The sequence below is a fragment of the Geotrypetes seraphini genome, chromosome 1 (genome assembly GCF_902459505.1).
Source record: "Geotrypetes seraphini chromosome 1, aGeoSer1.1, whole genome shotgun sequence".
Classification (NCBI taxonomy): domain Eukaryota; kingdom Metazoa; phylum Chordata; class Amphibia; order Gymnophiona; family Dermophiidae; genus Geotrypetes; species Geotrypetes seraphini.
The window spans coordinates 512,469,563-512,495,949 of NC_047084.1; the positions used below are offsets into that span (position 1 = coordinate 512,469,563).

Sequence of the window (26,387 nt, forward strand, 5' to 3'; positions counted from 1 at the left end):
CTTTGTCGGGTTATTAAGATAAGTGCTTATTGATATTCCTTGGATAAGCCAGTTAAAAAATTTCGAATATATAATTGCTGGTTTTTTGAATGCTCATTGGCAAGAAGAAAGTAGACAAACATTTAATTGTAACAATAGAGAGTAGACAGAATAAACAGTTAATTATGAAAATAATATAAAACAAACACATAAAATTAAGATTATAAATTAAACATTCAAGGGTTTTTGACCTATGATGATACCCAACCCCAATATGATTGTGACTTATTGATTGCATTCGTGGGGTATTTTGAGGTCTTTTCTCCCTTGATTTAAATTACATTATATACACTATTGGTGTTCCACTTTAATTTTGAAGTCTCTAGGTTTGGCCACCACTATTGTGGAAAATAGCTTTAAAGTTCTACTGCAATGTCATTATACCCCCAGTTCGATTCGCACAGTGAGGCTGGGGGGATGGCCTGTGTTAGAGGGGCTATGAGGAGCAGGCGACATACTTTCATATGTGGTGGACCTGTCCTGTTATCCAGCGGTATTGGCATAAGATCTTTTATTTATTGCCTTTAATTTTGGGGAAATTGGTGATATTTCAACCTGCCTTGGCCCTTTTGCACCACTATCCTTCCACTTTTATGGAGGAAGAGATTGCATTTTGTAAACTCTGGTTTACGGCGGGTAGACTGGTGCTGGCCTCTTTGTGGAGGCTTCCCCAGACTCCAGACTGTACTAGAGTGGTAGCAAAGATGGACGATTGGTATGTTCTGTATCAACTAACTTCTCGCAAATGTCACCACAATTTGCCTGCTTATGGCATTGTTATGAGACTTGGAAACGCAAATCTGGTCTCTGATGGGCTGGAACAGTTTTTCTGTTTTGGGGGCGGGGGAATGAGGAGGGATATACTTGTTTACTGTAGCGATTGTTTTTCTCATTTGTACTTGTGGCGGGGAGTGCTGAAGAGAAACTGCACTCCTATATTGTTGTTTGTTCTGCTTTTCTTTTAAAAAAAAAATCTTAAAAAAAAAAAAAATCTAACAACTACAACTCCAGAGGGAAGGCTTCCAGGTTAGCAGCAGGCCGAATGCAGGAGCCGTTGCTTGCAGCTGTGCAAAGAGATGTGCGGCTGGGAGGGGGAAGCCGACCAGCGGAGGTAAACAGCAGCGGGAGGCACAAATTTGGGAAGCAGAATGGAGGGAAGGATAACAAGAGGTGCGTTAGAACATGGAAGGTAGGAGGAGGGTCACATTTAGACAGAAAGGAAGCGGCAGCACATTAGCACAGGAAGGGAGAGGCAGAACCCTGGTTCATAAGTATGAGCCCGGCGTAAGTCGGCCATTCTTAACCCGGGGACTACTTGTATATCTACTAAAAAATATTTTAAAATAGTGTGGACCAGGTGCTGAACTTGACCCAAATGGGGAAGAGAAAGGGTGCAACCCGGCCAACACCTCCGGCGACTGGAACCGCCAAGGCTCTAGTGCAGACGACGCTGGATGGAAAACTTGCTCCCCAGCTGGAGACGCCCCAACTCTGGGAGGAGCGCCGACTTTGGCGAACCTCAGTGATAATCAGGTTTCCCTTAGCCCGATCAAGGGGCGAAGTCCTGCCTAACCCGAAGAAGCCCTGCAGAGAATGTGGCTAATCAGCTTATCCAGGAAGGTGGTTTGCTTTCTAGCTCCAGAGGAACAGTAGGAGGAGGAGTGGTGGAAGAATACCCCACTGGAGCCCAGACATCGGCTTTCGAAACAGAGGCACTGGAGCCCAGACATCGGCTTTCGAAACAGAGGCAGGAAAAAATTCAACTTCTGTGAGTAACATTCAGTTGGACAGTTGACAAAGCCAGCAGTAGTGAATTTAGATGAACTGTGGAGGGCTATTGAAATCATGTACTCTAACCTCCAAAAGGTGATGACTAAGGTACAGGCGGATTGTGTCTCTGTCAGTTCTCAGGTAGGGGCCCATGAGAAAATGTTAAAAGAACAGGGAGATGAATTAAAAAAATCATGAAGAATTAATTGTTCAAATAAAAAAAGGTAGGAATGGAGATTATTAAAGAAAGATCTTTTATTTTAAAAAACTTGAACATATGGAAAACAAACAGAGAAGAAACAACTTAAGATTATTAAATTTTCCTAAATCTCCAGCATTATCTCCACTTGAGATGGTGCAAATCTCCAGTATTATCACCACTTGAGATGGTGTAGATTTACAAGAAGATTAGCAGAGGTAAGAACCTAATCTTTCGTTCTTGTACAATGCCACTTTATTCAAGGGCCAGTGGTATGTAACGGAGAAGTCCCAAAAATTCAGGGTGGGACTGATACTTGAGGGATATCTTAATGATTTAGGAAGATAAATTACCACCTATCACCGCGGCTCAATCTATATCTTCAGGGAAGAAACAGGACAGTTCAACTCCTGTTGATACGGAAAGAATGAACTTAACAGACTTTTTGGAGAATTCCCTGGAAGTAGTCACATAAAGGATTACTCTCTTGGTGACATTTGCCTTGGAGCATGACAGAGATTTAGTTTTTAGACTTTACTTCAGACATATGAATGATATGTTCCTTGGCTCGGCAATTCGGGTTTTTCCAGATATTGTTCAAGTGACACAGAAGAGGCAAAAATAATTTTTGCTTTACAAGCCCAGAGCTTTGGCCCTGGGTGTATGTTTTATATTGAAACTAGTCTTATAGCCCGTTACTTTAACGGGTGCTAGATTATATGTGTATGTGTCTGTCTTTATTTTTTTTTTTCTCTCTGCTTAGCCGCTTTCTGTATTTCTGTCTTTCTTTCTTTTTTTTTCCCCTTGGCTATCCACCAGCACCCCTTGCCTGCTCCCCTGTCCATTCTCCCATCCTTTTACCTCCCCTGTGTCCTCCACCACCCCATCACTGCTCACCTTATCCAGCAGCAGCCCTTCTCCCTTTGTTTTACCTCCCCCCTGTCCATCTTCACCTCCTTCCTGCTCCCCTTGTCCAGCAGTAGGCCTGCCTTCATTTTTCTGCCCCCTGTCCATCAGCACCTCTTCCCCTGTCCATCAACCCCTTTTTCATGCTCCCCCTGCCCAGCAGTACGCCTCCGTTCCTTTTTCTACCCCTCCATTTCCCTGTGCTGCAGCATTTCCCTCCCACCCCACCTCCCTTTGACTAAGAAGGTAAGGGGGAAAAGAAAGAGACACCCTGGACCATGTGTGCGTGAGGTTTATGTGTGTGTATGTGCGTATGTCTGTGTGTGTGTTGGATATTATTAGGCTTTGCGGAAGAGCTTTTCAGTGTAATGTAAAAAAAAAAAAAAAAGTCGGATAAGTCAGTCTTTGTATAAACAGAAGGTGGTGAAAGGAAGCTTGTGTGCTGGGGCCTTGGGATCGACCCTCTGGCTCCACTTGCAGCCGCCGACAGCCGCCGCAGCTGACAACCGCCTTGGGCTGCCTATAGCCGCCGCAGCCGACATCCACCTCGGGGGGGGGGGGGGGGAGAGAGTGGGAGAGAGTGAGAGGAAGAGAGAGCGGCGGCCTGCAACCGCCGACAGCCGCTGCGGCCGACAACCGCCTCGGGCGGCCGACAGCCGCCGCGGCTGACATCCGCCTCGGGGGGGGAGGGAGAGAGAGAGCGTGAGCTTCGCGCGCATGCGCACTCCTACCTGAGGTGCCCTACATCTCACGGAAAACGGACGCACACAGTGGGAGTGCGCATGTGCGGCTTAGCATTTTATTATATTAGATTTCTGGCCAAATGTGTTTTACTTCAAGGGAAAAACTTTCTATTTTTCGAACCAAAGCAATTGTTGGAATTTATATTGTCCAAGGAAGGGGAAGAGGGGAGTGGTGATTGGTCCGATATCTCTTCCTGCAGTTTAAAGTACAGGCTGTTGGGGGTTTTACATCATCTCCTGGGCTGTTCGTATAATTGATATATTTCTTTATACTTATTCAAATGCTTGGATCTTTATTTCTTAGGGCTCCTTTTACAAAGCTGTGCTACAAGCAAACACCTCCACAGAGCTGGCGTTAGTATTTTCCATGTAGCGTAGGAATTAGCACGCGCTAATCTTCACCACACGCTAAAAATGCCAGCGCACCTTAGTAAAAGGAGCCCTTAATTTTGTGGACTAAATAACATATATTCCTTTTGTTTTTTTCCTTACATTACTGCTGTGAGTAGTGTAAGGTTAATTTTCTTGGAATTATTGCAAATCTGTATTCAAGTATTAATGTGCCTGTTTAAAATTTTGAAAGTAAATAAAAAAATAGTGTTTTTTTTAAAGTTTAATATGTTTATTAATGTTTTCAACAAAATATAATATCCAATACAGCATTCAAGCAGATTTATATTCAGTAATGAGAAACAGTTGTTGAGCAGATACAAGCAATTATAACAAAGCAACATATAACAATATAGTATATATGAATACAGGCTGTTGTCTGTTGTGTTTTCTTCTTGTTATATGTTGCTTTGTTATAATTGCTTGTATCTGCTCAAAAAAAATTATCCCCAACATGGATTCTTTCTCAATTTGGGGGGAGCTGTTAGAAACATGACGGCAGATAAAGGCCAAATGGCACATCTAGTCTGCCCATCCATAGTAACCATTATCTCTTTCTCTCTCTGAGAGATCCCACGTGCCATACATCTATCACCCTTTCCATAAAAAAGTATTTCCACAGATTACTCCGGAGCCTATCACCTCTTAACCTCATCATATGCCCTCTCATTGCAGAGTTTCCTTTCAAATTAAAGAGACTTGACTCATGCACATTTATATTACGTAGATATTTAAAAGATTATTATATCTCCCCTCTCCCGCTTTTCCTCCAAAAACAAAAGCACAATCCAAATATGGCTGCAGCAAAGCACAATCGACACAAACAAAGAACAAACTGCTTACCACAGAAGACAGACTTACCGGCCTGTAATTCCCTACTTCTTCCTTACTTCCACTTTTGTGCAGAGGGACCACATCCGCCCTTCTCCAGTCCTCTGGTACCACTCCCAACTCTAGAGACTCATTGAAAAGCTCAATCAGCGGAGCTACCAGAACTTCCCTAAGTTCCTTCAGCACCCTCGGATGTACACCATCCAGCCCCATCGCTTTGTCAACCTTTATTTTAGCTAGCTCCTCAAGAACACAACCCTCTGAAAATCAATCAGGGTCTATTACTCCACCATCCCTATTCATGTTTGTCTTCTGCGGTCCCCTCTCCTGGCACTTCAGCCATGAACACAGAACAGAAATATTTGTTAAGCTTTTGTTGTTAATGAGCTTCTCTGATGAAGAAAAATTATAGAATTTGTCCTACACTGCAACAGGGTGTCTAAAATTTTACTGGGTAGGAAGAAACAAATGCTGTTTTATTCTTTTTTAAAGTCAAATTAAATGTACTTACCAAGCCTGAGAACCAAAGCCATACCAAGCCAGTTGGAACATCTGGAAACCAAGGCCAAGAAGGACGGTATTTTTACTCCCTATTGACCTCATGAGGATACTGAGAAATAAAGTCTGCAAGGATGAAAAACACACACAACCAGTCCAGCTACAATGGTTAAGAACATGTTTCTGCTCCTGTTAAAATACAGGTCTTTTGTGAAGTTATACAAAAAACATTCTCTCATTTCTTACCTATCCAACTACAAACTGTAATATTTTTACTATTTTCCTACACATGATCAAGTGGATTTGGATTTAGTTGCCTTTTCAAATCTAAGTTCAATGGTCCAAAGGTCAAATGATGCAAAATTTACACCTTAACCTTATATGTGTATTACTGTAACACTTTGTTTCACATACATAAAATATGCCAGATTTAACAGGTCATTACATTCAAAATGGCAAGCAGTAAAACAAATCAAAATGTTTCCTGCCTCACATACAGGAGTGAAAACTAGCCCAACATTTTTCAAGTATTTTCAGTGGTATTATTCAGTATTAAAGTAAAAGTTCACAAAGAAAGATTAGGTTCTTACCTCTGCTAATCTTCTTTCTTGTAAATTCACACTTTATTCCAGGACTAGTGGATTATTTCCCTCCACCCGCCAGGGTATGTAGGAAGCCTCAAAACTTCAGAGGCTTTTTCCCCCTCCCTTACATACCTCATCTGAGGCATGCTCACCAGTCAGTTTGAAAGCAGCCAGGAACGTCTGTAGAGGATAAGAACAAGAGAGAGGGATACGGGAACACTCCCCAACAAGTAAGTATATTCTGCTCACAATTATAAATGCAATACAGCAACAAGGGAACATAATCAAATCAAGATAAACATCAATAACCTGAATAGCAGTGCTACCGTAGAAGTAGAAACAAAATGCACTGACAGAAGAGAGCGCCCTCACTGGGGACCCGCCAAACTGAGTGCTAACCCCATTTCGATGGCACTTTAATAAAAACTGGACAGACGTGCAACTTACTAGTATTTGTAAAGGCAGACAATCGGCGAATCAGCAAGTATAGGGCAGGTTCCCGAAATAAAGTGTGGATTTAGCAGAGGTAAGAACCTAATCTTTCGTTTTTGTACAATGCCACTTTATTCAAGGGCCAGTGGTATGTAACGGAGCAGTCCCAAAAATTCAGGGTGGGACTGATGAGCCTGCTGCCAACACAGAGGCACCAAAAGCAGCATCCTGATTGGCGACCGCATCGATCCTGTAAAATTTGGTGAATGTATGGAAGGAGGACCGGGTAACGGCTCTTCAAATCTCATCCAGATAAACAGCAGACGACTCTGCCCAAGAGGAGGAAAACCCCTCTGGTTGAAGGAGTCTGGACACCAAGGGGGGGCCTCTTTCCGACCACCGCAGAAATGGCCATGTGAATCCACCTGGAAATGGTATCCATAGAAGCTGGCTTTCCTCTATGGGCAAGACCCACCCAGATAAGACAAACAGGTGGTCAGAGAGGCAAAACTTGTTGGTGACCTCCAGATTCTGCAATAAACTTCTGCACATGTCCAAGGACCGCAACACCTAGTCCTGCTCCCGCAAAACAGAGGAAGCAAAAGTGGGAAGCTGGACTTCCTGATTCACATGGAAAGCAGAGACCACTTTCGGAAGAAAGGAAGGAACAGTAAGCGGCATCACCACATAATCCACAATCCGCAGAAAAGGAACCCTGCAGGAGAGGGCCTGCCACTCCAAAACCTTGCAGCCTGAGGTAACAGCCACCAAGAAGACAGTCTTGAGCATGAGATCCATCAGACACACCTGCTCTAGAGGCACATATGGAGGGAGAGCAAAAGAGTGAAGAACCAGATTAAGGTTCCAGGTTGGACAGGGAAGGTGCAAGGGAGGCCTGCTTTCTGTGAAATAATGTGGCGATCACTGCTGAAGAATAGCCTCGGCTAGTCAGGGCCGCACACTCAAGAGCCATGCTGTAAGACCAAAGCGGTCCAGATCTTGCATTGCAATCGGACCCTGTTTGAGAATGCGAGAATGACAAGGGAGCCTAAGCCCCCAAACCTGCTAGAGCCAAACCAAGTCGGCATACCACAGCCGCCTCGGATAATCGGGTGCCACCAGTATCACCAGACCCTGGTGGGACGCTATGTATCTCAACAGATGCCCTATCATGGGCCATGGAGGGAAGACATAAAGACCCTCCCGGGGCAAGTGCTGAACCAGAGCATCCAGGCCTTCGCTTCCAACCTCTCAATGACTGAAGAAATGATTGGCTTTCTTGTTGGCCGCTGTTGCCATGAGATTGAACGTGGGACACCCTCAATGATCCACTATGCAAACGAATGCTCTTTGAGAGATTGACCACTCTCCGGGATCCAGTGTCTGACGAATGAGAAATTCTACTTGGACGTTGTCCACTCCTGCCATGTGCACCGCAGACAGCGCCACAAGGAGCCTCTCTGCTCAGAGAGAGACCCTTCGTGCCCCCCTGACGATTGACATAAGCCACCACCATGGCAATGTCCGAGAACACATGGACGGCTCGATGATGGAGATGACTCTTGAAGAGAAGGGCCAGCCAAATCGCCCACAGCTCCAGGCAATTGATCGACCACTTGCGCTCTGAGGGGGCCCACTGGCCCTGAACAGGGACAGACATGCATACTGCTCCCCATCCTTTGAGACTTGCATCTGTCGACAAGATCACCTAGTCTGAGACCCAGAGTGGAAGACACTGGGACAATGAGAGAGGACACAACCACCATGCTAGGCTGTTGTGCGCCTCCGTCATCCAGGGCAGGGGTGCATATAACAGGTCCCGTTGTGGATTCCAGCACGAAAGAAGTGCATCCTGCAGTGGACCCAGGTGCGCTCTGGCCCAAGATACCACATAGATTGATGCACCATGGTCCCCAGAACCTGGAGATACTGCCAAGCCGTTGGGACCGGAGTGGCCAGAAGGTCCCTGATAACCTGCTGTGGCCTCTCCTGATGGGACATGGGCAGATACACTTTGTTCTGACTCGTGTGAAACCAAACTCCCAGGTACTCCAAATCCTGGATGGGCTCAAGGTGACTCTTTCTGAAGTTGAACACCCAACCCGGATGTTGCAGCAACTGTACTACCTGATGGACATCCTGATGCCCCTTGAACAGGGAGAGCACTCTGATCAACCAGTCGTCCAGATACCGGTGATCCAGGACACCCATGGAATGCAGATTGGCCGTCACCACCATCATCACTTTGGTGAATGTCCGGGAAGATGTCGCCAACCCAAAGGCAGTGCCGCAAACTAGAAATGTCGCCCCAGAATATGGAATCGCAGGTACTTCCAGTGGTCTGGGAAAATGGGAATGTGGAGATCCACCTTGTCAGATCCAAGGATGCTTGAAACTCCCCTGGCGCCACTGATGCGATCACCGAGCACACCATCTCCATGCAGAATCGAGGGACTTTCAGGGCTGCATTGACTGCCTTGAGGTCCAGAATTGGTCTCCAATCATTGGATCCTTTCTTTGTAACAATAAAGTATATAGAATATCTCCCAGACCCCGAGTCTTGCTCCGGCATGGGCTCATATGGCCACAATATCCAAAAGTCTGCAGACTGTGGCCTGCACCCGAACCACCTTCTTGGGGAGGCTGGCAGGGGAATCCAGAAAATACTTGGTCAGAGGACAGAGAAACTCCAACTTGTAACCATCTCGGAGAACCTTCAGAACCCAGCGTTCGGAGATGATGGCCTCCCATTCTGTCAAAAAGGCTAATAATTGGCCATCGATGCGAGAAGAAGGAGACAGAGGCCTGGCATTGGAACTGTTTCTTGGTGGCAACCGCCGGTTGACTTGCCGCAGACTGCTGATGGCGAGATCCGCCAAAGTGCAGTCTGGCAGACAATGAAGCACAATGAGGTATTGATGGTAAAACCTCATTTAGAATATTGTGTACAATTCTGGAGACCGCACCTTCAAAATGATATAAAAAGGATGGAGTTGGTCCAGAGGAAGGCTACTAAAATGGTGCCTGGTCTTTGTCATAAGGCATATCGGGACAGAGTTAAAGATCTCAATCTGCATACTTTGGATGCAAGGTGGGAGAGGGAAGATATGATAGACACATTTAAATACCTATGTAATGTAAATGCGCACGAGTCGAGTCTCTTTCATTTGAAAGGAAACTCTGCAATGGATGGCACAGGATGAAGTTAAGTGGTGATAGGCTCTGGAGTATTCTAAGGAAATACTTTTTTTTACAGAAAGGGTGGTATATGCGTGGAACAGTCTCCCCGAAGAGGTGGTAGAGACAGACTGTGTCTGAATTCAAGAGGACATGGGATCTCAGAGAGAGAAAGAGATAATGGTTATTTCGGATGGGCAGACTAAATGAGCCATATGGCCTTTATCTGCCATCATGTTTCTATGATGCCGTCATGTTTCTATGATGTGTAAGTGCCCGAGTACAGTCGAGAACGCCAAAAGGGATGAAAATTAGAACACCCAGAAGGGTGGGACCTGCTCCCAGGCAATGCCTTGTGTTTACGATCCTAAACACTGGCCATGTCACCAAGACCCTGACCAAACAGGAGCTGATCTTTGAAGGGAGGGCCAGGGATAGGCACATGGGTATCTCTCAGAGAGAGAAAGAGATAATGGTTACTGTGGATGGGCTGACTAGATGGGCCATTTAGCCTTTATCTGCTGTCATGTTTCTATGATGACCTGTGGAAGGGCCCAAGTACGGGCGAGAACGCTGAAAGAGACAAAAATTAGAACGCCCACAAGGGTGGGACCTGCTCCCAGGTAATGCTTTGTGTTTACGATCCTGAACACTGGCCATAAGGTGACCCAGACCCTGACCGAACAGGAGCTGATCCTTGAAGGGCAACTAGCTCAATGTAGTTTTAGAAGATGAATCACCAAATTGTTGCCGGATCCAGAGCATCCTATAAACCGAAACAGAATAGGCGCCAAGCTTGGAGAAAATGTTCAAGATGTTGTACAGGGCATCAGCCATATAATCTACTCCAGAGATGAGAAATTCTAAATCCCGAAGCATCAGTTTCAGAATCATGGCGCAGATTGGAGTGGCATGCCCGAGCAATGAAAGAGACCATCGCCACTTTGACCCCAGCCGCAGCCAAATCACACAGACACTTAAGGATAAAATCCACGCATTGGTCCTAGACATCCTTCAGGACCAGGCCACCACCCCCCCACCCCCATAGAGATGTGCGCTTGATGATATGTGCCACCAAAGAATCCACCTTCAGAGAAGTAAAGCGCTCGTTAAAGCCATCTGCCATGGGATAAAGCCGTGCCAAGGCTCAAGGACATTTCAAGGGACCCTCATAAGTTTCTCAGATATCTGTAAGAATCCAGACATCATGATGATCAGGAAAAGCAGTAGATTGTGGCCTCTGGTCACTCATAAGGGAACATTTAGCAGACTGGCTGTTCCGTCTGTAGAGTCAATTCCTGAAGAGAATCAGAGATTAAATCCACAAGGTGTGTGGGTTTGAAGAACATGCACACAGTGTGGTCCTCCTCCAAATCACAGGCTCTACACCAGTCCGGATCCTGGAGATCTGCCAGATTCACCATGTCCATGGCTACTGCAGAGCTGCCCTGTGAAAGCAGAAGAATGGAAAGTGTGTTTGGCACAACTGCGGACACAGTCAACTTACTCCCCAGTACACTCGCAGGAATATGAGAAGAAAGACTCTGATCCCTTGGAGCAGGGGTTCCTGTGACTGGCACAGAAGTCGGTGGAAGGAAAATAGGCAGAGACTTTTTGACTAAATATGCCTAATAAAGCATGTGCACAAATTCCAGGGGAAACCCATTCTCTGCAGTGGGAGCCGACCTCTGCACCTCAGATTTGGAATGTTTGAAAGATTTATGAGGTTTTTCACTGGAGCCACACTTAAGGTTCATTGAAATGCTGCCAGCGCACTCCCCAGGGCCCGACACCAATTTTGCTGGAGTTAGGGCATAAGGCACTTGAAGATCCTCCCCGGAGGTCAAAGGTACCACATTTGACCAAATCTCGCCCCCCTCGTGGGCCGCAGCACAAGTGGAACACGGCTGCGTAACCGACAGCTATCCACCTAAAATGAGGCATGAATCCATCCCATCCTGCCCTGGGAAGGTCATCTATGTGGTTTTCTTTCAAAAATGAAGCTGGCAAGTATAAAAAATAACTTTAAAATTAAATCTGGAAAAATTAAAAATGGTCACTGAGGCCCCGTTTTGATTTAAAAGAGCCCAGGAAAACCACTGAGAACCCTCAAAAACCCATTTTTAAAAGACTCCTTCCCCCCCCAAAAAAAAAAAAATCTCTGATTTAAGCTGTTAGCTTGTTCTCACATAACCATGTGCTCACAGGAAAAACAAACATTTTATTCATTGTGCTGAATGAGAGAAACTGCATGCAGCCTAACACAGCTTGCAGTGAGATCCTTTGCCTCAGTGAACTGGAACTCTGGATTTCAAGTTTTCTGACTGCCCCACTGGCCTGATCACCACAGCTGGAGCTCTACACCACCTGTGGACATGCTGTGCAAATGCCTGGCAGAGAGACATAGTCTGGCTCCGACCCCGGTCACGCCTCCATGGAACCGTCTCAGCCTGTGCTATACCCACTAGCGGACGAACCTGGGATGAGCTAGCTCCCAAGGGAAAGTTCCCGGAGCCCTGATCTGATGTGCAGGCTGTCCAGGGGACTTACTGCTGAGCAGGGAACCACCCAGAAGCAGGCATTCTTCAACAGTCTGCAATCTCCCATAGTCAAGGATGGCCCCGCAGGGAACCTCCACAGCACAAGGGCGAAAACTGCAAACAAAAAATACTGAAAGATCACAAAATAAAACACAAGCAGAAAAGATGAGCTTCAACAGCCTGGCTTTGTAGGAAGAAAAGACTGGTGAGCTTGTTCAGAGAGGAGGTATGTAAGGGAGGGGGGAAAAAGCCTCTGAAGTTTTGAGGCTTCCTATAGACACTGGCGGGTAGAGGGAAATAACCCACTGGTCCCGGAATAAAGTGGGATTGTACAAGAACTATGTATACACATCTCATCATTGTCTCCTGATCAAGCACAGATGCCAGTGCATCTACTACTCCTATTGCAGGACCACAAATTTCTTTTCATAGTACTGGGTTAATCAACTTCATCCAGATTATTCCTTGACAAAACAGCCATATCAGGTCTTAAATATTGAATTAGGGTGGCTATTTGCTTATTAAACTTTTACAATAAAATTGGTTTATGTATTGCTTACTTATCTATTTTAATTTTTGTCCTATGAAGTTTAATTGTGTTTTGCCAATTTAGGTTCACTGTATGCCTTCTGTTTTTGTTGTTTAGACTTGTGTATCATCAGAGGCTAGCCTTATTAGACACTTTTCACTTAATTGAGTGCACCTATTGGAGAGGGTCCATATGCACCTGTCTGCATGTGTTAATAGATGCACAAGACTCTACTATACCTCCAACAGCAGTACAAAAATCACCAGGTCCTACTGGCAGAAAGGAATAGGATAAGGGGAGAGTGTGGCGCAGTGGTTAAAGCTACAGCCTCAGCACCCTGAGGTTGTGGGTTCAAACCCACGCTGCTCCTTGTGACCCTGGGCAAGTCATTTAATCCCCCCATTGCCCCAGGTACGTTAGATAGATTGTGAGCCTGCCGGGACAGAGAGGGAAAACTGCTTGAGTGCCTGAATAAATGCATGTAAAACCGTTCTGAGCTCCAATGGGAGGACGGTATAGAAAATTGAATAAATAAATAAAAGGCAGCGTTAGCAGGGAGGAAAAAAAAGAAAAGTGGAGTCTATGGGAAGGTGTTGAGTTAGGATGAATGGAGAAGGGCAAAACATAAGAAGAAAAAGGGTTAGAGAATGAACAGTGAAAAAGAAGGAAGTAAGAAAGGAAAAAGTCAGGGGGAAGGAAAAGAGCACAAGGTTGGGTAACAAGGGAAGGAGAAGAGTAAGAGTGAAAGAGATAGAAGGGCAAGGGCTGATTAAAGAACAAGAAAATATTCAAGGGAGAAAAATTCAACCCATGCACACACCAAGTCCTCTTGTACACTAACTTATTATTCCCCCACTGACTGACCACCTACCCTCTGCAGATAAAAGAGCTGAACTTTACCCATATAAAGATATGTACATCACAGCACTGATTTCACAAATATGCACACAACGCTAATATACTAATCATTCATTAAGCATACTATATCCAACCACCCAGATACCCCATCATACATCTCCTGTTACCCCACCAAGACACACTATCATGGATGTTTCAACAAACATTCTCAAAAAGATGTGCCTTGTGACAAATCTAGCGCTATCCCTAGCTTTGACACAGTGGTGAAGAAGGTAGGTAGTCCCCGAGGCAGGAGAGCTGGTCAGGTTGGCCCTGCAGAATATGAAAAGCTGACTTCACTTGGACTATCCCAGGAGCTAAGAAACTACAGCTCCCAGAAGGCCAGTCTCAGCACGGAAAGCTGTGACTGAGACAGGCACAGCTGCAGAGAGTTTTCTCTCCCTTCTCACTCTGCAGCAGGGAGGGGCGAATTAGAGGGGGTTAAAACAGAGCAGCTTAAAACAGAGCAGCTGAGAGAGAGTCAGGGAGGAGGAGGAGCCGAGGAGGCTTCCGGGGGGAAGCAGCCTGGAGGCAAACGGGAGAGATTCATCCACAGCCCGAGGAGGCTGGAGACTGGCAAATGGTGGACGCAGAAGAGCTTACTGCTGACCCAGGGAGTGAGGAAGGAACCCCAGGGGAACCCATGGAAATCCAAGAGAGTCTGGTAGGACCGGAGGAGGTGTCCATGGACATTGATAAGCAGTAAGAGAATGTGAATTGCCTGTGTCCACAGTAGTGAAGCTACCAATTATGCCAGTGATAGTTTGAAGGGGAGTTATATTTCTCCCTGCTGATAAGGAACTGGGAATTGCTGCTTGAAAGCTTTAGGTACAAAGCTAGCAAGTGTTGTGGCATTTTTTTTGTTCTCTCTGCTAGCAGCCAAGCTGAGCCGAGAGCGTTCTTCCTCACAGCTGTGCATAATTAATTACTTGCAAGTCACAGCAGGGAGCTGTGCTGAGAGCCTGCACGGACCTTGTGAATTCTGTGCTAAAGAAGAGAATACGTTTTACAGAGCTACAGTATGTGATAAGCCACGTTAGGCTGTGAAAACCAGGTGACATGCTGGCCAGGTTTCTTGTTGCACAGTTATGGTTTAAAGTTTGTTTCTGTTCTGAATGTTTCACGCCTGTGAAATGACCCAGCTGCTGGAGCTGAAGCAGCTTAGTGAAAGTTACTAAGTCCAAACTACTCTGGTGAACAGGACTGTTTATAGATGTGCTAACAAAGTCCAGAGGCTGTGGAACGATAGGTTAAGATGAGACACACCCAAAAACCTGGACACTGGATTTATTTGAAAGTTTTGCTCTGTTTGAACAGCTTGTGTTTTGCTTCATAGTTTTGAGTGCTTGTTTTGAGGTCTGCTAAGCTGAAGCATTTTTCCTTTTGTTCAATGCAACCAGTTAACATAATAAAACCTTTGTTTGATTATTCTACTATACTGGATTTTGAGGTGTGTGAGTTTCTTTTCCCTTGCCTGTTTTTCTTTTGGTAATGTCAGGGAATCTGATATTATACCTTAGGCAGACGCCTAAGAAGGCCTGAAGGGTACCCTGGTTAAAGGGTACACGTATGGACAGGAACAGTCACAGTGTTCCAGCTCGCTGCCGTGAACAGGAGCTGGGCAGGTGTGACAGCCTTAACCTACAAATGGAGAAAAGGGGACATGTGCTCCCCTTTTCTCCATGTGTACTTTTCAAAAACTTATGTTCTATATTTATTTGAAAATTTAAACAAATCAGTCAGAGCAGGATCATTTAGCAGAAAATATCAAAAAAGGAGCAACAAACAGCTGTGGTTTAAGAAAGATTAATTTCTTACCTTAATAATCTTCTTTCCTATAAGGAGCAGAGATCCTGAACTAATGGGTAATCACCACAAAACTGAGTTTCCTTGCAGAAGCTGTAATCCTTGCAGAAGCTGTAATCATCTTCTTGTAAGGCCCCCATTGGAGGAAAATGTGGCACAGTGGTTAGAACTAAGAGGGGTGTTCAATAGCAAGCATGTTGAAACAAGACTGTGCATGTTGTGACATTTCTCAAGGTTACTCATGCACAGCTGTGGCTCAGTGTGAGTCTAACATTCCAAGAGACAGGTTGTCAAACGAATCCTCAAGTTAAGAAACTGCTAGATTTGGAGCATCATTTGGTGATAAAATTTCTCACAAAAAAGGGAAAAAGCCAAAGGAGATCCATGGACACATGACTGCAGTTTAGGGTGAAACTGCACCATAATTCTACAAAGTAAAATTTTGGAGAAAGCAGTTTATATAGGGTAGAGAGTCCATTGAAGATGACTCTCAAACTGGATGGTCTGTGGAAGCAACTTCCACATAAATATACAAGAAAAGTCAATGATTTAACTTTGGCAGACAAATTAAGGTTTCCTGAATAGCTGAAGAAATGGGCATATCGTCAAGTACAGTTTGGAAAATAATTCATGAAAAGTTGGGCATGTCCAAGGTTAGTGCAAGATGGGTTCCAAGAATGCTGATGCCATGTCAGAAGACCATGAGGCTCCAGTGCTGTCACATGAACTTGGAGATGCTCTATGAAAAATAAGTACACTTTTTTCATTGTTTGGTGACTGGAGATGAGACTTAGGTCTATCACAGAGATCCTGAGTCCAAAATAGGAGTCAATGCAGTGAAAGCACAAGTCATCTCTCAACCCAAAAAAGTTCAAGGCAGAAAAATCTGCAGGCAAAGTCATGGCAATTGTCTTCTGGGATGATGGACTTTTGCTTCTGGCGTTCATGGCACAGAAGACAAGTATAACTAGGGAGAATTATGCCAACACAATGATCGTTTTGCAGAAGTCAAATCACGGGGAAAAAGCAAGGAAAATTCACGGCAGGTGTGCTGCTTCTTCATGACAATATGCTGGTGCACATGTCACGACAATCACAGGCTGCCATACTAGAATGTAGGTTTTAGCAGCTGAATCCTACACTTTACAGTCCTGACCTGGTTCCCTCAGATTATTTCTGTTCCGAGTTTTGAAGAAATCACTCCATGGACAGTAGTTTTCACATGATGAAGACATCAAGGAAGCTGTAACATCCTGGTTTGAAGGTCAAACAGAAGAATTTGTTTCAAAGTTGTTAAGTCATCATAGGAAAAGTGGATGAAGTGTATGGAGCTATCTGGGGACTATACTGAAAAATAAAAAAAATTTTTTGAAAACTTGTCTTTCCTACTGAGGTACATAAATTATTGAATGCCCCTCATACAGCCTCAATACCCTGAGGTTGTGGGTTCAAACCCCATGCTGCTCCTTATGACTCTGGACAATTCACTTAGCCCTCCACTGCCCAAAGTACATTAGATAGATTGTGAGCCCACAGGGATAGATAGGGAAAATGCTTGAAGTAACTGTATGTAAACCGCTTTGAGTGTGGTTGTAAAAAGGCAGTTTACAAGTCCCAATACCTTTCCCTCTCCTCACAGAGGGCTGTGCTGCAGCCCCTTAATCTGTCCCAAAGCAATGGAGGTAACAAATAACACACAAAGGAGGGGTATGGGGAAACTCCCTGCATAACAGTTATACAGTAACTCTGTTCTGCTATGTAACTTGCATAAACCACATAATATAAACACAAAACAAGATGGAATAATAGTCATCTACCTGAGTGCAACCTGTACTAACAGTTAAGGAGTTTCATATCAATGTTAGATAGGCTCTTAGACTTCAGAAGCCTCAGTCATCAGGAATTCAAACAGCTGTTAATACATAGTTATCTGAGGCAGATAATTCAGTCTAATCACAGTACTATTTAAAAACAGGAAGCAGGCAACAGTAACATCTAAGAAAAGAGAACCAGGTTAAGATTCCAAGTCGGACAGGGAAGGTGCAACAAAGGCCGAAGCTGCAGAACGCCCAACAGAAAAAGGGCCATGTCTGGATGAGCTGCCAATGAGCCCCTCAGAGAAAGAGAGCCTTTAAACAAAAGACCGGCAATCTGCACCCAGAGAGAAGCTACCAATAGGCCCTTCTTCAGGCCATCTTGCAGGAACTCCAGGATCCGCGGGACTGACAGAACAGACAGGTCCACCTATCGCAGGCCGCACTAGGCCTGAAAACATCTCCAAGCCTTTGCATAGGCAGCCACTATGGATTTCCTTTTGCTGGCCAGAATCGGTCTCCAATCGTGAAAGCCTTTCCTTGGAACAATGAAGTATATCGAGTATCTCACAGAGCCCGAGTCTCTTTCTGGAACAGGTTCTAAGGCTGCAATTTAGAGCAATCTGCAGACTCTGGCCTGCACGCAAACTATCTTCTAGGGGCGGCCCGCTGGGGAATCCAGAAAATACTCGGTCAGAGGACAGAGAAGCTACAGTTTGTAGCCATCCCTGCAAAACCTCCAAGACCTCCAAGGGGGTAATGGTCTGCCATTCCGCCAGAAAAGCCAGAACCACTCCCCTATGCGCGGGGAGGGGGGGGGGGGGAGGAATAGACACCAGCCTGGTGTCGGAACTGCTTTTGCTTTTTGGCATGAGACACAGAATGACTCCCCGTAGACAGCTGACATCAAGAACTGCTGAAACGCTGTCTGGCAGATGAAGAGAACATCTGGCCTGCAGAAGAGCCTGAGTATGGACGAGAGTGCCTGAAGGGACGAAAATTAGGACACCCCGAAACTCTGGAAGGATGGGATCTATTTACGGGCAGCGACTTGAGCCTGCAATCCTGCACACTGGCCATCAGATCATCCAGATCCTGGCCGAACAACAACTGTCCCTTAAAGGGCAACTGGCTCAAGGTTGCTTTAGAAGACGAATTGCCAGACCACTGCCGGATCCAGAACATCCTGCGAGCAGAAACAGAATAGGCGGAAAGCTTGGCAAAACCATACAATCCACTCGTTAGATTATAAAATCTAAGTCACAAAGCAATACAGTGTCATGATCATGGTGCAGCTTGGAATGGCATGCCCTTGCCACAAAAGAAGAGATTGCTGCCGCCTTAACACCAGCGGCCACCGAATCAAACTTGAGGACAAAATCCACCTGTCAGTCCTGAACATCCTTCAGGACTACACATTGTCACTGGGGAGAGAAGTGAACTTGGTGATCTCCTGTGCTTCAAGGAAGCAAAGCGCTTATGAAAAGCATCCACCATGGGATAAAGCTGTGCCATGGTTTGAGCATATTTCAAGGGTCCCTCAGGAGTCTCCCAAATATCTGTAAGAATCCAAACGAGGTCAGGATGATCAGGAAGAAAGGCAGATTGTGGCCTCTTGTCACTCATGTGGGAACATTTTGCAGTGACAGGCTGCTCAGACTGCAGCTTTAATTCCTAGAGAGATTCAGAGATCAAAACCACAATATTCATGTGCTTAAAAATTCTGCGCAGAGGGACCCTCCCCAAAACAGGGGCTCCATATCTATATGGATCCTGGAGATCCGCCAGATCTGCGGCCTCTGCGGTGCTCCCCTGCGAAAGCAGAAGCATGGAAAGAGTATCAAGTGCAACCGCAGGCATGACTGGCTTACCTGCAGGTACCCCCAAGGGGAGGCAGGAGGGAAGACCCTGGCCCACCTGAGGAGAGGGTCCCCATTACTAGCATGAAGTCTGCCAGAAGAGAAACAGACAGAGACTTTCTAACCAAATATACCTAATAAAGCATAACAACAAAATTCAGGGGAAACCCATCCTCCGCGGCGGAAGCCGACCCCTACACACCAGGTTTGGACTGTTTAGAGGATTTACAGGGTTTATTCTTCTGCAACACGTTTGCGTTTCACCAAAATGTCACCTGCGCACTTCTAAGGGCCCCCGACGCCATTTTCGCAGGAGTTGGGACAGAAGGTGCTAGAAGACTCTCCTAGGAGGTCAAGGGCATCGAATCCGGGCAAGCCTCACACCCCTCGAGGGCTGCATCGCACGTGGAAAATGGCTGTACATCCAACAGCCATCCACTGCAAATGAGGAATGAATCCATAACATCCTGCTCTGGGGAGCTCATCTATACGGGTTTCTTTCAAAAATGAAGCTGGCAATTATAAAAAATAGCTTTAAAAACAAATCTGGAAAAATTCAAGATGGGCACTGAAGACATATTTTGACTAAAAACAACACAGGAAAACCACAGAGAATCCTCAAAAATGGCAATTTTAGGATTTTAGGGGTGGGGTAGGGCATGCAGGGAAACAACCTAAAACCCCCTTTTTAAAGGCTCTCTCCCACCCCCCCCAAAAAAAATAATAATAAATTCTGATACAATCTGTCAGCTGGTACTCACAGAAACACTTGCTGACAGGAAAACACTGCAGACAGAGCTGAAACAGCTCGCAGGGAGATCCTCTGCCTTAACTTACTGGAAAGCTGAACTTTGAATCTTCTGACTGCCCCACTGCCCTTATGTCCACAGCTGGTCACCTCCATCACCCCTTAGACACGCTGCGCAGCACGCCTGGTAGAAGAGCGCAGTCTGGCCCCGATCCTGGGCATGCCTCCATGGAACCACAGAGCCTACGCTAGTGCGCTCGACCCACTAGTGGATGAACTTGTGGTGAGCTAGATCCCAAGGGAACGGTCCCTGAGCCTTTGTTAGGTTAGTCCATGTCCGATCTTGTTCATGTTTTAATACTATGTCCTCGCTTTTTATTATGTACACCGCTTAGAAATATTATAAGCGATAGTATCAATTTTAAATAAACCTGAAACCTGAACCTGTAGCTTTTATTAGCCAAACATCCAGATACAGGAATACCTGCAATCTGTGAATACAAAGATTTGCTGCTACCACTACCAGGCATTTGGTAAACACTCTTAGAGAAGATGCTAGGAACTTTCTGTGAGCAGGATGGATATGTGTTTGCAAGCCTTTTTGAGGTCTAGAGAGTATAACCATTTGTTTCGTTCTAGAAGGGAATATAGAATTCCCAGGGATAGCATGCAAAATTTTTAACTAGATATTTGTTCAAGTTGCGGAGGTCAAGTATTGGACGAAGATCTCCCATATTCTTTGGAATTAGGAAATACCTGGAGTAGAACTCCTGATTTTTTTCTGATAAGGAATAACTGCTTCTATTGCATTTAGCTGAAGCCATGTTTCGATTTCCTAAAGAAGGGACATCTTTTGTGAATTGAAAGAAAACTCTCTTGGAGGGTGATTTGGAGGTATTAATTTGAAATGAAGAGGGTAACCCTCCGTGATGACTGATGACCCAAGCATCTGTTGTTATGAGAGCCCAGCATTGATGGTATAATTGCAGTCGAGGAAGAGGCCGAGAAGGCAGAATATTGGCCATGCTCTCTAGAAGCATGTCAAAAAGACTGTGCTGATTTTTGAGGGGCTGACGACGGAAACTTTTGAGGACGTTGTTGTTTTTGTCTCTTCTGTGGTGGTGGTTTAGAAGAGGATGTCACAGGGTATTGTCAATTATATAAGTCGGTCATTGATCTCGGAGTTGCTTTAGATGGATGTGATTTAGTCTTCGACCTGTTCAAAGAGCTCCAACTTTGCTCATGTTGAGTGAGCTTCTGGGTAGCTACCTGTATCCTATCCCCCAAAACTCTTCCCCTAAACATGGAATATTGTCAAGATGATCCTGGAGATTAATATCCATGTCCAAAACACGTAGCCAAGCTAGGCGTCTCATAGCCACCGACATAGCAGATGCTCTAGATGTCATTTCAAAAGCATCAAACGCCATTCTAGCCATATACTTTCTAGTCTGGAAAAGACTATGAATAGCATGCTGATAGTCCTCAAGATGTTCTGGGGGAATATATTGTTCAAACTCTGCCAACTTTTTTTTTTTTTTTTTTACCAGATGTTTAAAATAAAAGGACATATAGAAATTATAATTCTGATCAACATGGAATTCTGATATAGGCAACGTCCAAATTTGTTCATAATACAACCCTCTCGTCCTGGTGGCACAGACGCATAGACCCTGGTACTAGATGAGCAGCGATTGGTGTTGAAGCTGCAGTTTGTCAAAACCCGGACAGGAAATAATTCTATATAGATAGTCAATTTTCTCAGACAGGAAATAATGGGGCTGCAGTGACTGATAGTGGATTCTCCCAAAAGCGAAAAAGAGCCTCCTTGAGCAGATTATGCAATGGCAGTTTAAGAAGCTCCTTAGGTGGCTCGTCATAGTCAAGACGTTTAGAGGCTCTGCTCTGAGCTCAGTATCCGTCTCTAGCTTGGCTAGGAGGTCCTTCCTCAACTGTGATTGCCAGTTCATTTTACTGTTCGAGTTTGTATTCTCTGTATTTGGACCTGGTGTCTTTGTACTGCTAGATATCTGTATCATCTGTGTTGCAGTTGCTAATAAAAATTATTTCACAAAAAAAAAAAAAAAAAGAAGAAGAAACAGGAAGTCTGACAATTAGATGAGGAACTAACCCATGAAGAAAATGGTGACAATTCTGAGGAACTGAAACAAATCCCAGTGAATCTGCAACAGACAAACTCACCAAATCTCCTAAATGATCATGGAGTACGTAATAGACTCTTGGGCATTCTAACGAAAGCAATTTCTCAAGCCTATTTTTATACAATGGCCTTCTTTCCCAGTATTTTATTGGTAAACTGCTCTGCTATGTTCTCAGGAAAACAGCACATTAATATTAACATATAAACTACAATATATACCCAAGAGAGCAAAAAAAACACACAAAAAAAACAAAAAACCTAAAAAGTGAAATTACAGATCTACTATTTAGATAATATGTAACCTATCATTAAAGTACAAATAATGCCTGAAGATTAGAGGGTAGCCAATCTAACACCTATTTTTAAAATGGGCTCTAGGAATGATCCAGTAATCCCGAGGTCAGTGTTGAGCAAAATGGTTGAAACTATTATAAAGAACAAATATTACTCAACACAGATAGACATGGTTTAATAGGACAAAGTCAACATGGATTTAGCCAAAGGAAGTTTTGTTGTACCAGTCTGCTACATTTTTGAAGTCATGAACATATGGATAAAGATGTGCAATTCTTATGTTCAGAGATCAATGAAAAGAGGTATGATAAAACAAAATACAGTATAGCACAATTTTACTTGATCTTATCTATTCCATGGTTTTTATAAATGATATAATTGGCACTTACCTGAGCTATTATGGACAGAATTCCTACCACAGCTATGAAAGCTGCAATACTGATAGAATTAAAACCGATAACCTGCAGGGAAATTTTTTAATCTCATTAGTAACAAAAATAGTTTTAAAATATTAACTAGAACTGTTACATCAAGGTTTTCCACCATCACCAGCTATACAATGCTAGCCAAAAGCCTGATAGCATGATTAAACCATTTTACACAGGAAATTAACATATAATACCACAATCCTGAACCTAAAATGGTATCTTATGAACAACAGTTGGTGCTACTACAAAACACAGGGGGTTGCTTTGTTCTGGCAGTTTCTTTCTATTTTAAATTGCCATGGAAATGTATAATTATTTCCATCTTCTAAATCTGTATTTTGGGACCCTTCTCATTTATCTTCCTTTTTGAATACTAGGAGAATCTCTGGGATACCTTTCCTTGGGGCACAAATGGGGTTGGGTAGTTACATTTCTCCCCTTAATTAGTCTGTGGTCTTGTTTTTCATTTTTTTTGTTGTTGTTATATTTACTGTTTCCTTGACTCTCCTATGATATTGGACCTCCTAATATTGGGAATTTAAACAATGTTGATATATACATGAATACTTTCTTATCTGATATTTTCTTATGCATTCCTTTTCTTTGTAGCTATTATTGATAGCTATTGAAAGATTATTGAAGGAGATCCAAAATAGTCCCCCTCCTCACAAAAAGTGATACAATGCCTGAGGATATCTCCCTTAGTTCCATTATGGAGGAGGTTCACCAGATGGGTGGAAGTGTTAGTGTCTGGGCCTAAGGCAGGGGTGTCCAAAGTCCCTCCTCGAGGGCTGAATCCAGTCGGGTTTTCGGGATTTCCCCCAATGAATATGCATGAGATCTATGTGCATGTACTGCTTTCAATGCATATTCATTGGGGAAATCCCAAAAACCCGACTGGATTCGGCCCTCGAGGAGGGACTTTGGACACCTCTGGCCTAAGGGGATGTGGGTCATCTGGGGGCCATTTATTTCACGACTTGCAAAATTTTTTAACCAGAAAATGAGAGAAAGAGGCAAGATTTTTCTGAGACTAACAGAACGAGGATTATAGTGGGAGTGATTGTTTATACTGCTGTTATTGTAAAAGTTGTGTGGTTTTGTGCTAATACTAATATTTAAAGTTAAATACTATGGCAAGGATGTATAGTCTTTGTAGACTCTCACACCAGGATCACCCAAATTTCAAATCTCGGCTTATATTAGAGTCAACATTTTTTTTATTTTTTTTTTTTTCCTACTTTTTGAAGGGGAAAAAGTCACCTCGGTTTATATTTGAATTGGTTTATATTCAAGTATATACAGTACACCTAATGATATTGTTTAAATAGGAATAATTGTCAATACTAAGGTAAAAATGAGCATCTTGTGGAGTGCAGGGATGGTCCACAGAAAATTAGGTGCCAAGATGGAGTTCCAATTAAATTAACTGACGGTAAGTAATAGTCATGAAAAATCATCCCTGAATGTCAAAGGATTTAACATGCCTAAAACACAGATCAACACATCATTTTCATCAGAGTTAATGTTGGGTGGGTTTTGTAGCATTTTTCATGCTGATTTGAAATCTGTATTTAGTTTTTCACTAGCATGTCACATTTTTGTAATGAGGCTCATTATATATAATTATAAACGTTAATTGGGCGTTATATCATGCGTTTATAGGATAAATGTATAAGGAGGGTTAACGGCAGTTGTCTTTGTTTTTTTATGCTACAGACGGTAATATCTGTCTTTATCATGCCAAAACATTGTACTAATCATCCAGATAGTTTCTGTTACATCTGTGGTTCACTCATGACAAAAGCACGTCGCCCAATTACCATATATCTGAAGAAGGTATACAAATTGTACTTTGGCTGTCCACTGGGTGACCAGGATAAGTCTAGGGCTCCAAATATCATCTGTACCAGTTGTTCCAACGGACTTTGTGACTGGTTCAATCAATGAAAGGCAGCGATGTCATTTGCAATTCCAATGATATGGAGGGAACCACAAGACCATATTAAAGATTGCTACTTTTGCCTTGTGAACACAAGTGGATTCTCAAGCTAAAACTAAGCACAAATTATATATCTTACTCTGGATTCTGCTATTAGGCCTGTTCCTCATGATGACTCACTGCCTGTCCATGTACCTCCACAAGATGGACTTGCTTCTGTGGAACATGAGGAATGTGATGATGCAGCAGCTGGTCACAATCCAGAATTATCTGATCCTGATTATGTAAATCATGAAGATTCAGAACCAGATACATTTACACAAGCTGAGCTCAATGATCTTATTCATGATCTAAATCTTTCAAAAGAAAAAGTAGAACTTCTTGCTTTAAGGCTTAAGCAAAAGCACTTGCTTGCAAAAGATGCTAATATAATTCATTATAGAAAAAGGAGTCATAACATTCTTCACTATAAATGGCTCATCGTGCTTTTGTCATGACATCAATGGGCTCTTCAACAGTTTGTCACAAGTGCATTCTCCAGATGAATGGTGTCTCTTCATTGATTCTTCATAGAGAAGCTTGAAGGCAGCGTTACTGCACAACGGAAATTCCAAACCAAGTATACTAATTGCCTATTCTGCACATCTAAAGGAGTCTTATGGGAATATGAAGAATTTACTAGAAGCAATCGGTTATAAAACACACCAGTGGAACATCTGTGGTGATCTGAAGGTCATTGGCATGCTAATGGGAATGCAAGGAGGATTCACTAAATACTAATGTTTCCTGTGCTTGTGGGATAGCAGATCTATAGTTGAAAATTATGTCAAGCATGTCTGGTAGCTGAGGGATACCTATAACCCAGGGACAAGCAGAGTGAAATTTATGCTATTGGTGGATCCTCATAAAATATTTTTCCACTTTTTCATATCAAGCTGGGGTTGATGAAGAATCTGGTAAAGGCCATGGGTAAAGCAAACTCACGAGGTTTTCAATATCTTGTTAAGAAATTTCCAAAAAATCAGCACTACAAAAATAAAGGAAGGGATATTTTATAGGCTCACAAATCAAGTCCATTATGCAGGATGAAGATTTTAAGCAATCACTTTCAGCAGCTGAGCTTTAAGCTTGGGAGACATTCAAGTGGTTAGTCTCCTTCATACAAGGAAGGAGTTCAGAATCTCCTCGACTCATATCAGAAACTTGGCTGTCACATGTCATTAAAAATACACTTTTTGAACTCATATCTTGACTTTTTTTCCAGAAAATCTTGGTTTGGTGAGTGATGAGCAAGGAGAACGTGTTCATCAGGACATTCAGTTAATGGAGCATCGCTACCTAGGTTTCTGGAATGAGAGTATGATGGCCGACTACTGCTGGATGTTGTGCTGTGACAATCCAGACAACTCACAAAAAAAAAAAAAATACTCCTAAGCATTTTTGAAGAAATATTGGTTGCTAAGTGACACAGTCCAATATAATTATGCTATGCTGTGTGCTTATTTGACTTTGGACCGAAGATACTGCAACATTTCTTTAAGTTGATACTGTAATTCTTAAAACCCTTGACTTGTGTAATTAAAAAGTTAGTAGAAACAGAAAAATGAAGACAGACAAAGACCATATGGCCTATCTAGTCTACCTATCCATTCCATCTACTATTCCTTCCTCTCTCAAGCATTCTTGAAGTCAGATTTTTTTTTTCTCCATCACCTTCACCAGGAAGCTGATCCACATAGAAACATAGAAAGATGACGGCAGATAAGGGCCATATAGCCCATCAAGTCTGCCCACACTATT

The 26,387-nt window shown here is 43.6% G+C and overlaps 1 protein-coding gene across 1 annotated transcript in view; it reads right to left on the reverse strand.

Moving 5' to 3' along the window:
• Positions 1-26,387, reverse strand: part of LOC117352249 (hippocampus abundant transcript-like protein 1) — a 102,445-nt gene that overhangs the window by 26,559 nt on the left and 49,499 nt on the right. The window contains exons 8-9 of the mRNA XM_033928591.1: positions 22,607-22,678; positions 5,390-5,502 (exon numbers count right to left, since the gene is read on the reverse strand). Of these exons, the coding sequence (XP_033784482.1) occupies positions 5,390-5,502; positions 22,607-22,678 (185 nt within the window). The remainder of the gene's footprint in view (positions 1-5,389; positions 5,503-22,606; positions 22,679-26,387) is intronic.